General features: G+C 38.6%; 1 protein-coding gene across 12 annotated transcripts in view; it reads right to left on the bottom strand.

Annotated features, from left to right (window-relative positions):
- Positions 1–12,526, bottom strand: part of LOC108696166 (protrudin) — a 73,538-nt gene extending 61,012 nt beyond the window's left edge. For 3 of the 12 annotated variants that reach the window (XM_018225268.2, XM_041568721.1, XM_041568723.1), the window contains exons 1-6: positions 11,872–12,338; positions 11,495–11,707; positions 10,069–10,139; positions 5,510–5,696; positions 4,414–4,509; positions 2,178–2,290 (exon numbers count right to left, since the gene is read on the bottom strand). In XM_018225268.2, the coding sequence (XP_018080757.1) occupies positions 2,178–2,290; positions 4,414–4,509; positions 5,510–5,696; positions 10,069–10,139; positions 11,495–11,706 (679 nt within the window). In that variant the 5' untranslated portion in view covers position 11,707; positions 11,872–12,338. Of the gene's footprint in view, positions 1–2,177; positions 2,291–4,413; positions 4,510–5,509; positions 5,697–10,068; positions 10,140–11,494; positions 11,788–11,871; positions 12,342–12,367 lie in introns of those variants that run through there. The other 9 variants (XM_041568719.1, XM_041568720.1, XM_041568715.1 and 6 more) reach the window with 8 other exon arrangements.
- Positions 12,527–16,883: the final 4,357 nt, after the last annotated feature.

Here is a 16,883-nt window from a genome sequence, read left to right as displayed (position 1 = left end):
TTGGATTTAAATGAGCAGTTATAATGTATATTATTTACTATTGATTAAGGCATTATCCATCCAGTAGTAAAATGAAGAGAACATTAATCTTAGTGTTTGCTATGAAAATATGGCTTATTATGGTTAAGAGAGATTTGTGCAGGGACTCCAGGTAAATACATTTCTGCAGTACCCACTGCCTCCTTGTGGTCAGTGGGGCTAATTTATCAACACTGGGCAAATTTGCCCTTGGGCAGTAACCCATGGCAACCAATCAAATTGCTGCATTCATTGTTCTACTTGCAGCTGGCTTCAAAAAGCTAATCATTGATTGGTTGCTATAGGTAACTGCCCATGGGCAAATTTGCCCATTGTTGATAAATGACCCCCAGTGTGTTACAACAGAACAAATGATTCTCTCATTTACAGTACATGTATAGGACTCGTTATCCAGAATGCTTGGGACCTGGGGTTTTCCAGGATAAGGGATCTTTCCATGAACTGGATCTCCTTACAATAAGTCTACTTAAAATGAAACAATAAATATAACAAATATGATTGTTGTGCCTCTAGTTATGATTAATTATATCTTACTTTGGATCAAGTACAATGTACTGTTTTATAATTAAAGGTATGGGATCTGTTATCCGGAAACCCATTATCCAGAAAGCTGTAAATTACGGAAAGGCCACCCCCCATAGACTCCATTTTATTCAAATAATCCAAATTTTTAAAAACAATTTCCTTTTTCTCTGTAATAATAAAAGAGTAGCTTGATCCAAACTAAGATGTAGTTAATCCTTATTGGAAGCAAAACCAGCCTATTAGGTTTATTGAATGTTTTCTAGTAGACTTAAGGTATATAGATCTAAATTCTGGAAAGATCCATTATCCAGAAAACCCCAGGTTCCAAACATTCTGGATAACAGATCCAATAATTGTACAGAGAAAAAGGAAATCAATTTTAAAAATCTGAATTGTTCGATTAATATTAATTGACTACCTTCCTGTAATTCTGAGCTTTCTGGATAACAGGTTTCCAGGTAACAGATTGCATAGTATATTCAGCATGAACTTGCAAGCAATGCAACTGCCACATCTGGACTTCCAGCCTACTCTGATAAATTACAAGCAAGTGCATGTATTAACACAGGGAACTGTGGAAACTGCCAATCCAACATGAAATCTAGGGAAATACCATGTGCTACATGTGAATCTGATAAAAGACTTTGTATTTGTCCGTAAAGATTGCACTTTGTATAATCAGTTACATTCATTATCTCTTAGGAAGCAGACTTTAGCTTCAAATGCAGACTTTGGCTGTAGAATGGCACAGTGCTGTGGGACACAAGAAAGGTACCTGTGGCCAGCCACTTAATTCATTTAGTTAAACAACTATGGGAGGACAAAAGTTCGGTGACTAAGAAAAGAGGAATTATAAAGCTTGATTAGGTAGTGGACATGTATTTTCACAGCAGAGAAAAACATTCAGCAGTAGGCAAAAACTCATTTTATACACGTGTACCACATGCCTGGCCAGTTACATGTTTATGTGTTTATTAACAATGAAAAAATATCAGTCAGCTCATCATGTAAACTAGATTTAATGATAATGTTAGCACTCAGTAACACTTAAAAGTATAACTTCGGCAGTAATCACAGGTATGGCATCTGTTTTCCAGAATGCGTGGAACCTGGGGTTTTCCGGATAACAGATCTTTCTGTAATTTGGATATTCATACGTTGTCTACTAGAAAATCATTTAAACATTAAATAATCCCAATAGGCTGGTTTTGCCTCCAACAAGTATTAATTATATCTGAGTTGGGATCAAGTACAAGGTACTATTTTATTACTACAGAGAAAAAGGAAATACAGTGAAATCTCAATTTTGCATCCCCTGATTTTAAGTTGTTTTTTTGTGGTCCCACCTATATATTATGCATATTCCTGATTTTACATTTTCCTGGATTTTACACCATTTATTCTGGTCCCCTGAAAAAATGTAAAATGGGGGTTCTACTGTAGTTTCTAAAAATCTGGACTGTTTTAATAAAATGTAGTCTATGGGAGATGGCCTTCCCATAATTCGGATTTTTCTGGATAACGGGTTTCTGGATATGGATCCCATACCTGTACAAACTGCCATCACAAGGTGTCAGTTTCACTTTAAGTTAAAAAAAGTAAATTCTACTTACCTCTGTAGAAGTCAGAATTCTTTAAAAATAAGGTGCTATTCACAATGGCCAAAACCCAGTACAAGGGCAGGAGATAAAGAATGCATACTGCACCTAGCAGCAATCCATAGAACCTAGAAAAGAGAAATATACTGATAAGTTAGAGATATTATGGACCTTATAGTTTAAGGCCAGAGCACATGGAGTACCCTGTGTAAGAGCTGGCAAGCCAATGTCATTCCAGTGTCCTAAAGAACACTCAGCAATTTTACATTGTTAGTTTACATGGAATACTATATACCCCCTTTAAGGTAAAGCCCTGGCAATCACATGAACTAAGGAGGATTTGAAATTACCATTTATATACAATAAGAGGATAGGAAATGAATTGTAGCCTCATTTCTTTTTCCACTGGCTGGAAATAAATATTTTAATACAAAAATACTTCTTACTGTTTCCATTAAAAGCAAGTTCATATAAAATGAGAACTATTAAAAAAAAGAGTAAATCCCATTTCTTTTTACTGCACATCTTTGGCCAGTACTATCCAAGTATTTCAGGCACATAGAAACAGCCTTAATCCCAAAAAAGTCATTTTTCATGTTGTTCAGATATTAGAAGCCTAGTTAATAAAAAATATTATTATTACTGGTTGTTGTTTTTTAAATTGTTGCTGTTTTTAATAGGATGATGCAAGTTACATTAAAGTATGCTTTTATTTTATGCATTGTCTTATTTAAACATATAAAAGCTATTGAAGCACATTTATAGCACATATTCAGGTTGCTTTGGAGGCAGGTACTTTTTACCCTTCACGGTTCTGCTGAGACTAAAAGCAATATATAAGGGGATCATGCAATAACCTCTCTAATGCTTTATTTACCAGTAGGTCCTTTCTGCTGACAAGAGGACACTCATTCTGATTAGAAGAAAGGAGGTTCGGAAGGGATTTTTTAAAGTGAGAGCTGTGAAGATGTGAAATATACTCTCTGTACTGGCTGATACATTAGATAGCTTTAAGAAGGGGTTGGATGGCTTTTTATCGAGTGAGGGAATACAGGGTTATGGAACATAGCTCATAGTACAAGTTGATCCAGGGACTGGTCCGTTAACCATCTTCAACGTCAGCTTGCGATGGAGCACGCCCCCACGTGACGGTGCACTAAGGAGCACACACAAGGGAGAAGGCAAGATGGCTGGCTGGGTTGCCTAGGGCGCCCCACTGGCTTGGCCCAACTCTGGCCATCTTGGAGTGAGGAAAGAATTTCTGAGGCAAGATAGAGAGGCTTCAGAGAGAGGCCTTCCTCTGGATCAACTAGAAGTTAGGTAGGTTATATATAGATTTAAAAAGATGAACTTGATGGATGTGTGTCTTTTTTCAACCTTATTTACTATGTTACTATGTTAACTGACCTTGTGGAAAGGCCAGCTTAAATATATTGCAGAGTTTCTTAGTGATGGCTCAGGTTTATGGTGATATAATCAGCAGAATTTAGCAAACACAGATAAAGTTACAGAGTGTCCCCCAACAGGGATATGGATCAGGTCAACTATCCTAGGACCTGCACTTCAACTTAACAACAGGCAAGTTGGATTTTGAACTCCAAGGTTTAGGTACCAATTTGTTCTTATTCTAGGATGCTTTCACTACTGGCACAGACCATATGTGGAGGCTAGAGAGAAAGGGTAATATTTTAAAGAATTGCTCTGCTAGTGAAACAGTTGGGGTAGAGAAGGTTCCTGGGTTTACCCATCCATTATGTTTTTTACCCTGCTCTGTTATAGTTAGTTTCTGATGGCCCAGGGTTATTGGACTTAATGGTATTATCTTTTTATTCTCCATATGTCTTCATACTGCTTATGAACTTGGCAGCTATCATATTGTCAAAATCTCAGCAACCAAAACAAGTGCATCGTATGATGTTGTTAAAAACACTGCACTGTAAAGAAGGCCGCCACTAGTTGTTCAACCTTGAGGTCTATATGGTCACCCCTCTTCAAGTCTGGCTGCTTCATCTGCTAGTCACTCAAATTGACTATGGTATAGCTACCACCAACAGAAAAAAAGTGTGCTGCACTATTTAAAAGTTAATACCCCAGAATTGACATCCAGGTGGAGAAGTACTAGTTCCAAAAATATTAATGTGAATATTAACCCCGCCATGTTAACATTTCTAGTATATTAACCTGCATGCCCCACACAGCACAATGCCGGAGATGACTACCCAGGTTCACATGATTTGTTGCAGCTACTTACTGAAATGAGGCAGCAGGATTCTGCCAGTACATGACTTGATAGACTCGTTCGCAACTGCCACATATCAAATTCAGTATACTCTCCAAGTGAATTAAGCTACAAGAAAAAAGTAAAACAGCAGAAATAAAATCTTAGTATGAAAAGCAGAAGACCTATGACACACAGTTAAATAAGTTGGCAGAAACACCATATACCCATGTGCCTTTTTTTCAGGCCAAAAACTGGCATTAATGGGCACAGGCCATTTTCATTCATATGGCACCGGGAAGCTCCTTCACCAATACTCGGGTCATTGACTGCCAGAATCTCTTAACTACCTATTTTATTATAAAGGCCTGGTCTCTTATTTACACCACTGCCTGGTTGCTAGGGTAAATTCAATCCCAATAACCAGATAGATGCTAATATTGTAAACTGGATCGAATTGCTGCTGAAGTTCATTTCAAGTTGAGCTACCATTAAAGTGAAAATGATTGCCCTTACAAAAAAAAGGGACATCATACTAACCAGTTGAAAGACAGCTGTAGTTAAAACAAACAAGCGAGAAGGCAGCTAATAATTTACTGAGAAGGGTGCTAACTGTACCAGTGCAATTACCCACACAAACCAATCAGGTGTTTGCTTTATTTTTTTAACTAGTAGTAGAATATTAAAACTTGTTTGCTAATTGGTCACTATATGTACCCATACTGGTGCAATTTTCCACGAGAGGCAAGGGTACTATTTCAGTACCTGCTTTTCCCCTTAATAGGACAATTTGAAGAAAAATTCGATAAGCTGGACTTTCATATACTGTATATGTTACTTACACTTGGGTTAATGTAATCATATAACTATTTTATGGTGAAATAAAAGTTATACTTATATAATATATAATATTATTTATTTTTTATTCTGACAACAAGCTGTCAATTGAGTGGGGAATTTTAAATAATTGTTCATAATTTTCACCTTTATTGTGCAAACACTGTAACACTTACTATATAACCAATACTCATTTCACCAGCACCATAGCACTTTACATTTGGCTCATGGATATGAGGGTAATCTTTTTTTTTCTACGCATAACTTGTTTACATTTAGGTTGGTTACTTACAAACTTTTAAACTCTGCCACCGCTTCTTGGCGAGAAAGCTTAACTTTCTGTAGCTCTTCCCGCCTTACGCTGTAATATTTTCTTCGGGCGAGTTCAGGCTCAGGAATGTGGATTTTGGACATCTCCTGGAGGTATCCAATTAGAGCCGGTATTGAGATTAACAGGGCACCCACTGAGAACCAAGCCACTGTAAGAAATAATAATTAGATAAGCAAAAAAAGTGTTCTTCCTTTCTACAGCATTCATGTTACCTTCCTGCTCCAATGCACCATTCCAAACACTAGCTACTGTGCCCTTTCTTAAGAATGTGGTTCGCCTTGTGTCACCTCTAAATTAACTTTTTGTATTATGTAGATATTGATATTCTGAAACAATCTGCAATTGGTCTTCATTCTTTAATATTTGTGTGGTTTTCGAGTTATTTACCCTAGCAAGCAGGCAGTGATTTGAATGAGGGATTGGAATATGAATAAGCAGATAAGTAATAAAAAGTAACAATAACAAAACTGCAGCATCAGAGAATAATAGATTTTTGTCTGCTGGGGTCAGTGATCCCTATCTGAAACCAAGAAAGAGGCAGAAAAGAAAAGCAAATAATTAAAAAAAGGAATAGGAATCTCTATAATGGACTAAAAGAGACAGAGGGGCAAATTTACTAAGCAGCGAAAATTCGCCAGTGACCACTTCGCAGGCAGGTCAACACTTCGCCAGGACGAAAATTCCCTCAGACAACAATAATTGAGTAACAAGTTGTGTCCAGGGCGCCGAACGCTGGAGAAGTTGCGCTAGCGTTAATTCGGCAAGCAGGGTGAAGTTGCGCTAGCGTTGGCTAATTTGCATACAGCAGGAAGTTAAAGTTGAATGGATGTACAGTGGTGTGAAAAACTATTTGCCCCCTTCCTGATTTCTTATTCTTTTGCATGTTTGTCACACTTAAATGTTTCTGATCATCAAAAACCGTTAACTATTAGTCAAAGATAACATAATTGAACACAAAATGCAGTTTTTAAATGAAGGTTTACGTTATTAAGGGAGTAAAAAAACTCCAAATCTACATGGGCCTGTGTGAAAAAGTGATTGCCCCCCTTGTTAAAAAATAACTTAACTGTGGTTTATCACACCTGAGTTCAATTTCAAAGGTTATAAAGCCATTTCTAAAGCTTTGGGACTCCAGCGAACCACAGTGAGAGCCATTATCCACAAATGGCAAAAACATGGAACAGTGGTGAACCTTCCCAGGAGTGGCCGGCCGACCAAAATGACCCCAAGAGCGCAGAGACAACTCATCCGAGAGGCCACAAAAGACCCCAGGACAACATCTAAAGAACTGCAGGCCTCACTTGCCTCAATTAAGGTCAGTGTTCACGACTCCACCATAAGAAAGAGACTGGGCAAAAACGGCCTGCATGGCAGATTTCCAAGGCGCAAACCACTTTTAAGCAAAAAGAACATTAAGGCTCGTCTCAATTTTGCTAAAAAACATCTCAATGATTGCCAAGACTTTTGGGAAAATACCTTGTGGACCAACGAGACAAAAGTTGAACTTTTTGGAAGGTGCGCGTCCCGTTACATCTGGCGTAAAAGTAACACAGCATTTCAGAAAAAGAACATCATACCAACAGTAAAATATGGTGGTGGTAGTGTGATGGTCTGGGGTTGTTTTGCTGCTTCAGGACCTGGAAGACTTGCTGTGATAGATGCAACCATGAATTCTACGGTCTACCAAAAAATCCTGAAGGAGAATGTCCGGCCATCTGTTCGTCAACTTAAGCTGAAGCGATCTTGGGTGCTGCAGCAGGACAATGACCCAAAACACACCAGCAAATCCACCTCTGAATGGCTGAAGAAAAACAAAATGAAGACTTTGGAGTGGCCTAGTCAAAGTCCTGACCTGAATCCTATTGAGATGTTGTGGCATGACCTTAAAAAGGCGGTTCATGCTAGAAAACCCTCAAATAAAGCTGAATTACAACAATTCTGCAAAGATGAGTGGGCCAAAATTCCTCCAGAGCGCTGTAAAAGACTCGTTGCAAGTTATCGCAAACGCTTGATTGCAGTTATTGCTGCTAAGGGTGGCCCAACCAGTTATTAGGTTCAGGGGGCAATTACTTTTTCACACAGGTTTGGATTTCTTTTCTCCCTAAATAATAAAAACCCTCATTTAAAAACTGCATTTTGTGTTTACTTGTGTTATCTTTGACTAATAGTTAAATGTGTTTGATGATCAGAAACATTTTGTGTGACAAACATGCAAAAGAATAAGAAATCAGGAAGGGGGCAAATAGTTTTTCACACCACTGTATATGTTGCAGCAAATACACAAGCCCAGGGAAGCTTAATAAAAGAAAATAGAGTTGTTTTCTGGCTCGCTGATGGAGAGTCAAGCAGCAGCATGAGCTATGGGAGTCTTTTTCTAGTTTCCATAGTGTATGTGCCTGATCAACAATCAGTTTCCTTTGGTACTGAGCAGTAGTGATGTGGCCAAATATGACAGTCAACAACCCTGTTGCCCAACTCTGCATTTAGACCAGGTACATGAGAGCAACGCTGTTTTGGGAGCCCCTTGTGGTGCACTTTCTGGTGGGAGCTAAAATGCATTAGGTGGATTAGCTCTCCATTTGGAAATGTGGTCCTAAATTCTCTGCATGGGTAATTCATCACATTTTCATTAAGCAGGTGTTTATACTGAATCCTTCTTTTGTTCATCCACATGTGTACTTATTGTGAGAGGGATTTACCTATATACAGCTGACACCAGGACGTCTCCTCTGTATTAAAGGATATTGGGCACATGTTAGCACCAACTTGACAGCTGTGATATCTGTTCCTGTGTCTAACAATGTCTCAGCTGGCAAAGCAATTGATACACAAGCCTACTGTAAGCGTTTAATTATTGAGATGACAGGGTAAGCATACAATCTTGCCTGTTGCACTGTAAATCTAAGCTATCATTAATAAAATCCAATAAAGCAGCAGGTGTGCACTCTTTTTCCTTTGCACAACCCAGTTAGGGAAATAAACAATGGAAATTTAATTTAACAAAAAAAACAAAGGAAGCAACATATTTCATTATGTCTATTTTTGCCCTCAAAGCATTCTCCCTGCACAGCTCAGCACGGCAGTAACTTAGGACTGATAGAAGTTACTTCAGGTAGAAAAAAAACAAAACAAATGCAGTATTATTATAATATTTATATGTGAGGTTATATAGCCACAGGCATTTGTAAACATGGACAGGGAAAACAGGGATCAATGATGCCAATGGCATTGTACCCATGGGTTGGCAGGAAAAAAAAAAGCAAAACATTTGATTGTGCCCAAATGCTGCTTTGGAACAGACACGGTTCTATGCCCACTGTGTTTTTTTTTTTTTCTGTGAACGTGCACCACATTACATACTTTGGCTGCCCATTGAGTGCACCCATGGGTGAAGGTGATTTTTGTAAGAATAAAGAAAGGTTGATTCAGAGTGTTTTGCTGCACACCTGCTAAGCTGGAAAACACTCAGAATGACCCAATATGCCATTGCCCTTAATGGAGAAGGAAAGGCTAAAATTAAGTAAGCTTTATCAGAAAGGTTTATTTAAATACACCAGTAAACCCTCAAAGTAATGCTGCTCTGAGCCTTCTGTCAAAAGAAACACCACATTTCTTTCCTTCTATTGTGGGCTTCTGTATCAGACTCCTTGTTTTCAGCATAAACCTCCAGGGCTAGGCCTTAAGCATGCTCAGTTTGCTCCTCTCTCCCTGCTTTAATCTGTGCTCAGAGCTATGAGTTAGCAGAGAGAGACTCAGGCAGGAAGTGATGTCACACCAATATGGCAGCTGCTATCTAAACAAACAGAAAGCACTTCTAGAGCTGTTTACTCAGGTATGGTAAAGCATTCTACAGAATAAATATAGTGTTATAGCTTGCACTATTGTGGTTAATTTATTGGAAATAAACTACTTTGGTAGCGTTTCTTATCCTTTAAACAAGCAACTGACTATTTAAGAGTCTGAGGGGTGTGTAAGTAGGGATTTTCAAGAAACTTGGCCCCCATTCTCTGCTTTAGAGATCTGGTAACCCCACTCTCTTTCAGCTGCTTAATTGTAGGATTGTACTAGGATGGGTAGATGTGCTGGAGGAGAAGGGAGCAGGGAGATGTTTCTAGCCAACACTACACTACTGGGATTCTGCTGCCACTTAACGATGGTCACAGTTAATGGAAATGCCTGCATGTTGTCTAATGCATGGGTATAAGATTTGTTTACCTTGCTACACTTCATTGCACATTGATGCTATATCTGCCAATTAATGGCAGTAAGAAAACAAGCAGTTGTCTTGTGAGAACAAACTGTGTGTTGTATCTTCTAAAACCAATGTGTTTACAAGCAAAATATACATACAACGCTGTATAAACAAACAACGCTATATTAATATACACATAAACATGCAATTTCATCAAGTTTTTTTTTTTTTAAAAAAAGCAAATACTTTTTACAACCAATTGGACAAATCAGCTGAACAAGATTCTTTCTGACACAAGAACAAAAAAAGAGAAGATTTTCCAGTTTACCTTCATTTAGGGTTAGCAGAAAAATATTTAGCGTGATGCAGATAAAAACTGAGCAAAGGGGCATCTGCCACCTGTGGAAAGAAAGGAATGTTAAAAACAAATTGCAAAGCGCATACATGGGATTTTTCAGTAAAGTTCAAAAGCGAACTACGAAAGTACTTTGGAAAACATTCTTATGTTACAAAATGTGTTGTGGTTCACCTTCAAGTTAACTTGTAGCATGTTATAAAATGACCAATTCTAACCAACTTTTTAATTGGTTTTCATTATTTATTTTTTATAGTTTTTCAATTATTAGCCTTCTTCGTCTGACTCTTTCCAGCTTTTATATGGGGATCACTGACCCCATCTAAAAACAAATGCTCTGTAAAGCTACACATTTATTGCTATTGCTACCTTTAATAACTCATCTTTCTATTTAGTCCCTCTCCTATTCATATGTCAGTGTCTTATTCAAATTGCTGCATGGTTGCTAGCGTAATTTGGACCCTAGCAACCAGATTGCTTAAATTGGAAATTGGAGACCTGCTGAATATAAAGCTTAATAACTCAAAAACTAATAAAAAATGAAAACCAGCTGCGAATTGCCTGAATATATCACTTTCGACATCATGCCAAATGTTAACTCAAAGGTGAACAACCCCTTAAACTAAGACCACTATGTTCCCTGACAGCAAAAGGAGGCATGATGTAAAGTCATGCTTTGGAACCTATTTCATCTGAGGGCATATGCAGCAGGAAAACTGTTTGTTCCTCTTGGGGCTGATCCAGGCCTTGTGATAGGCAGCAGCATGTGATACAAAAACTAAACTATTCACTGAAATAAACTGTCCGTGAATATGCCTTATATCTAAAACTTAAAAAGTCAGTATTTTAGATTTTGACAACAGCTATTATTTTCAAATGCAAGATTTATTTAGCTTTGTATATGAACATGCACATGAAAAAGAGAAGCTTTTATTCATAATATGTTATGCAACTACCACTGACTTACTGCTTATCTCTTAAAACAAACAAACCGGCAAGGTGTAGTTTTCTGAAGGGCGGACCCCCACCATCCCAGAAGTCAAACTTTCAGACTTGACACATGCAGGATGAAACTTTTCTGAAGAGATCTGTATTGCATGTATGCCAAGGATGCAAGGAAGACCTGGAAGGTTGGGGAAAGATGGCATCAGCCCGTCCTGCAGAAAACAACCCAGGACCAGTGCGCATTTTAGCAGATCTTTCACTGATATGCCACCTTGAGGTGGGCAATATCGGCTGATACAATCGTTCCCTCTGTGAACCGAATCATAATTGCCTCTAAGCAGGACTTCATACAAGGATTGTATCATTGCACAGTTACAGTCTGTTTTATTTGTTGTTTTACAATGACACACACACCTTACAACAGCTAATACATAAGCCAGCAACAGCGCATTACCTTAGCAGATATTTGATACCTTCCCATGAATCTTTAATAGGCTCCAAATATATTTCTATTCTCTTATACGAGACCACCAGGTTGAAGAGGTCAAATGCCTGTGACTTGGCGGTGCTTTGCGGAGACTCCGAGTGCGATTCTGTCATTGTTGGGCTACTCTCCGACCAGCTGGAACTCCCCAGAGACGATGCATCTCTCTCCGCTGCCTGCATTCTGGAAACGTTGAAATGTTATTGTGCAATGTCGTATGAGCAATAGATAAGAGACACTTCTTTAAAGGAGCTGTAAAAAACCTTTAAATAAAAAAAAATGTACCGACGTTATAACAACCCCCTACAGCACAGCACACAATGGGTTAAACTTAACAATTACAATACCTTTTATGTTTATTTATAGCCTGCGCTTCTGTTCTGTTTTCCTATCACAGAAGCTATATTTAAAATCATTCCCCACAGCAGCAGGACTGGAGCCTATGCCTGCTGCTATACGTCATAACCTGGTGGAGGAAGCAAGGCGTGCGTCTCCTTTCTCTTCCCGGGTGCTCACAGATGCTGTATTAACCCAGCACACTGTGTAGGAAACATGCACCCTGCACCTTTTCTGCCTGCACAGACTATGCAGGATCTTCCCCCCTTCCCTGTGTTATAGCTCCTGTCTGCCTCCTGTGTTGTGCCTCTTGCTTACAGAGAAACTGTCACAATTCACAAAGTGCTGCAGTCGTTAGGAATGTGCCTGGCTTTGTAGTGTAATAAGCTTTGTTGCAGAGCTGCTTTCATGTGCAGGGAAGTTTCTAGTCATGATCTGCACAGGAAAAAGGAATATAAAACAGCAACTCTTTTTGTAATATGATCAGCATATTGGAAAAGCACATACAATGAACATAGGGAAAAGCTTTATCCTTCTGAGAAGTTAGTAAGGGCTGGTACATTACAGTGTAGTAACTGAGAGATCTCTTCCTGATGATTCTCTTGGCGTGTGCTGAGAACTGGTGTGAGCAGGAACCAGGAAACAGCTGTGAGTCAGGCTAGTACGGTGGCCATTATAAGACATTCTTGATAGAAATGCAAGTGTGCCCTGTAATATAACATAGGTTGTACCTTGGTTCTGCTTCACTTTTAAGGTGGTTGTTCACCTTTGAGATAACTTTTAGTATGATATAGAAAGTGATATTCTGAGACAATTTGCAATTGTTTTTTTTATTATTATTTGTGGTTTTTGAGTTATTTGTTTTTTTTGTTTTATTCAGCGGCTCTCTAGGTTCCAGTTTCAGCAATCTGGCTGCTAGGTTCCAAAATACCCTAGCAACCACACCCTGAAGTGAATAAGAGACAGGAGTACGAATAGGACAGAGTCGGAATAGAAAGACAAGTGATAAAAAGTTGCAATAGTCTTGTAGAGCACTTTGTTTTTTTAGACAGGGTCACTGACCCCTATGTGAAAGCTGGAAAGAGTCAGAAGGTAAATAATTCAAAATCTATAAACAATAAATAGATATGGAAACCCATTGCAAAGATGCTTAGAAATTGCCATTCTAAAACGTACTAGTGAACTCAGTCACATTGTTTACTGGGGGGGACTCTATTTTAAATGCACTACAAACTTAAAATGCTAATAGTGTAGGAAGGAAATTGTTCACACACAGGTGTATGTTTGTTGGCTGGAGCTTAAAAGCTCCCTGCTTTCCCACCTGAGCTAAGGGTAAGTGCACAATAGTCTTATGACTCAGTTTCCTGGGGGACTTGATTTTAAATGCACTACAAACTTATAATGCTCACAAATAGTGTAGGACTCACGTACAATGAGGGGCCTTGATGTGGCACGTGAGCTTACATATTTTGGCCAAAGTGTTGTACTAACACCTCATTTTTTGTAAAAATGATTTTTAAAGGCAAACTGTGCACTGGCAAATTTTCTCTATGTGTACAAATTTTTGGTTTTTTCGTGTACCGCAGCTGTCAACTCCAGTTGAGTGTGGGTTAGACCGAGCGCTGACGATTTCTTTCTGTGTTAAAGGTGAAACACCCCTTTAAAGTCCGTCATTACACAAATCTTCACTTACACCTCTGCCTTCCTCCCTCAGTCATCCTTCCTCCATTATCTGTTATCTGACATCCTCACTCAACATCAATCATCCATTCCTGTTTTCGGCAAAATCTCATACAAGGATTTCAACTACAAAATTAAACCTTATTTAACATCAAACCCAATATTAAGGGGCAGATTTAGCAAAGGTCGAAGGTCAAGTTAAAAAAAACTTCGAACTTTGAATTCAAAAAGACCGAGGGTCGTCAATCATACTTCGATTAGTTTTTTTTACTTCGACCTTTGATCTCCCAAACTTCCCCAATTGCCTCCATACAGGTTGTAGGAGGTCCCCCATAGGCTAAAACAGCACTTCGGCAGGTTTTAGGTGGCGAATGGCCGAAGTCAAGTTTTAAAGAGACAGTACTTCAAATAAATTCGACCTTCGAGTTTCTGAGTTTTTTTCAACTTCGAATCGAAGTATGACTATTCCCTAGTTGATGTATATAAAAAATAGCTTGAAATTTGAAGTTTTTCACTTCAAAACTTCACCTCGACCTTTGATAAATCTGCTAAATGTAATTAGTCCAGTTCCTTATCTGTAAATTAATGATTTTATTCACATTTTTTAAGACTCATTTAACTTATTTGTGGCAGGTTGTCATTGGGTGTTTCGGACCGTGAAATCATTTATTTGAAGATAATGAAATGGGACTAAATGCATTTCATATGGGGCTTTATTTTAATAAAGGGGAAAGCCCTAAATCAAGATTTTATGGAAACACTAACAAATGGCTGAGAAAAGAGGAACGAAAGAGCAAAGCGGATAACTGAGGGAGGAGGATTGAAGGTTTAGGGCAGATGACCGAGGGAGTATGGGTGAGGGAGGAGGATGTAGACTTTAGTGTATTTTCCTATGACAACTTTGAAAGTGAGGGTATGACAGGACTCAAATGAAATAGTTTATATTATATAAATAGATTATTTTTTCATCCAGTACAGGTATGGGACCTGTTGTCCAGGACCTGGGCTTTTCCAGATAATTAATCTTTCTGTAATTTGAATCTTTTTGAGTGTACATTTGAAATGGAAGCAGCTACGAAGCTACAAACTACCTCCTACATAATTTTAAGGGGATATACACCCTTCATAAAAATGCACTCTAGATCCCTAAAGTGAACTTAACTTAATTACAGATGCAAGAGAAATCTCCACTGAGAATGCTTCTTACCATCATTATATCAAGCCATTTATATAATACATCTGTGTTCTTCCTAGAACTAGATAAATCACTTTAACTCCTAGAGCCACACGCACCAAAACTGAGTTGAAAGCTCTTTAGGGCAATGAGCGAGCGTATAAGAACAATACACAGCACTGCATATACTTTGCAACAGTGTATAAAAATAAAAGCATGAATGGCTGGACTGTGACATTTAACTCTAGACTGCAACCTGGAAACACAATTTTCATTTACTTCCCTTCATTCTGTCTTTCTCCCCCTTCTTATTAGATTCCCAGAGCTTTATTTCAAAAATTATTCCTGTATGTAAAATCCATTGTTTGTTTACTCTGTACATATTGTTGGCTTATACTGGATTTAAATAAGTGTTCAAAAACAATTCCCGGTGTTTGTAAAAGCATTTACACAAATCAGCACATGTGCTATTCCTTTGTAAACTGTTTATCAAGCAAATCTACACACAGCCTTTAAAGAAAAGTCAGTGGGAAGTTCCATGGAATGTGGGGTGTAATTAGACGCATGGTTAGCACTGAAAGGCAGTTCCATTTACTTTCTTTACCAACACAGACAAGACTAGAACTCCCCTACATGAAAACATTTTCATAAGCCGCCTTGATAGTTGTGAGAATATCCAACTCAGCAAAAATAAGCAATCACCCCCTAGATCTCACCAAGCCTCAATGCCTGGCAATTAATGCCTTCCATTTACAACACTTAAAACACACTCCTGTACTCCTCAATATATTTGCCTATAAAAATCCCCGGGTTCAGTGCTATTGTACTGTATGCCCTTATCTGATAGGGTCAGGGCAACAAATTCAAGATATTGCCTATGACTAAGTGCTAGGTAAGCATGAAACGCGTTAGGTGCTATGAGGGGATTCTTAAGTAATGTTTTTTATAAGATTGATGTAAAAACTAACTTTTTTACTCATAAGCATGTTCTGGAAAATTATTTAAACAAATTCAATGGACTGATTCATTCTTGTACAAGTACAGCATATTTGAGGGCCAGATTATATTAAAATAATAATGTCATACAATGGAGCCCTAGAGCAAAAGCAGTGCCATTAAATTCCTTTGGAGGGCCACGTCCAGCCGAAAGGCCTCCAGTTGAACTGTTAAGCAAAGACCCATTAGGCTATTTTACCCTGGATGTAGTACAGTATATTGCTACAGGCACTTCAACAGAATAAACAGGACCATAATATTCGACATTTACAAGGTGTGAGGTGTTCTCTTTAAAACACACCCCTTGCTTGCAACATATTTTTTATTATTTTAATCATTATAAAACAGATGTTTTTATAATGCTAACAACCGCATAGTATTGCCTGTTTAAAGAAACAGGGAACATCCATAGCAACTGCTAGCTCACTTCTTTCAGTTGCGTTTTTGGAGTCAAATGTCTCTTAATACATGCAGAATGTATGGGGCCCTCCTACTAGGAGGGAAATTGGGATCCTTGCCTCAGGCAGCAGTGCCCCACAAGTGACCAGGTGCAGCAAACAGCAGTTTGCAATTTCGCTGTCAGCATTAGTGACGCAGCAGCCCAAACCCCTTGTAAAGCAGGAAAGGAGTGAGGGTGTGACATCGTCAGAGTCGCCTTAGGGTGGCTCATGGGCTACAACAGGGAACCCTAACCTTTTAAACCCGTGAGCAACATTCAGAAGTAAAAGGAGTTGGGGAGCAACACAAGCATGGAAAATGTTCTTTGGGTGCCAAATAAGGGCTGTGGTTGGCCATTTGGTAGCCCTTTGTGGATTGTCAACCTACATTGAGGCTCTATTTGGCAGTACATCTGGTTTTTATGCACCAAAACTTACCTCCAAGCCTGAAATTCAAAAATAAGCTCCTGCTTTGAGGCCACTGGGAGCAACATCCAAGGGGTTGGAGAGCAACATGTTACTCATGAGCTACTGGTTGGGGATCAATGGGCTAGAATCACCCCAGTCTAATGTACCTTCCTTAATGCTTTCAAGAACACTTCCTTAAACGGAATACAGGTATTTGACCTGTTATCCAGAGTTCTTTGGACCTTGGGTTTTCCTGAATAATGGATCTTTCCGTAATGTGGGTCTTCATACCTTCAGTCTTCTAGGAAATCATGTAAACATCAAATAA

This window comes from Xenopus laevis, chromosome 7L, assembly GCF_017654675.1.
Source record: "Xenopus laevis strain J_2021 chromosome 7L, Xenopus_laevis_v10.1, whole genome shotgun sequence".
Lineage (NCBI taxonomy): Eukaryota > Metazoa > Chordata > Amphibia > Anura > Pipidae > Xenopus > Xenopus laevis.
Note: the sequence above shows the minus strand (reverse complement) of the source record. Positions and strands in the feature narration are given on the sequence as shown.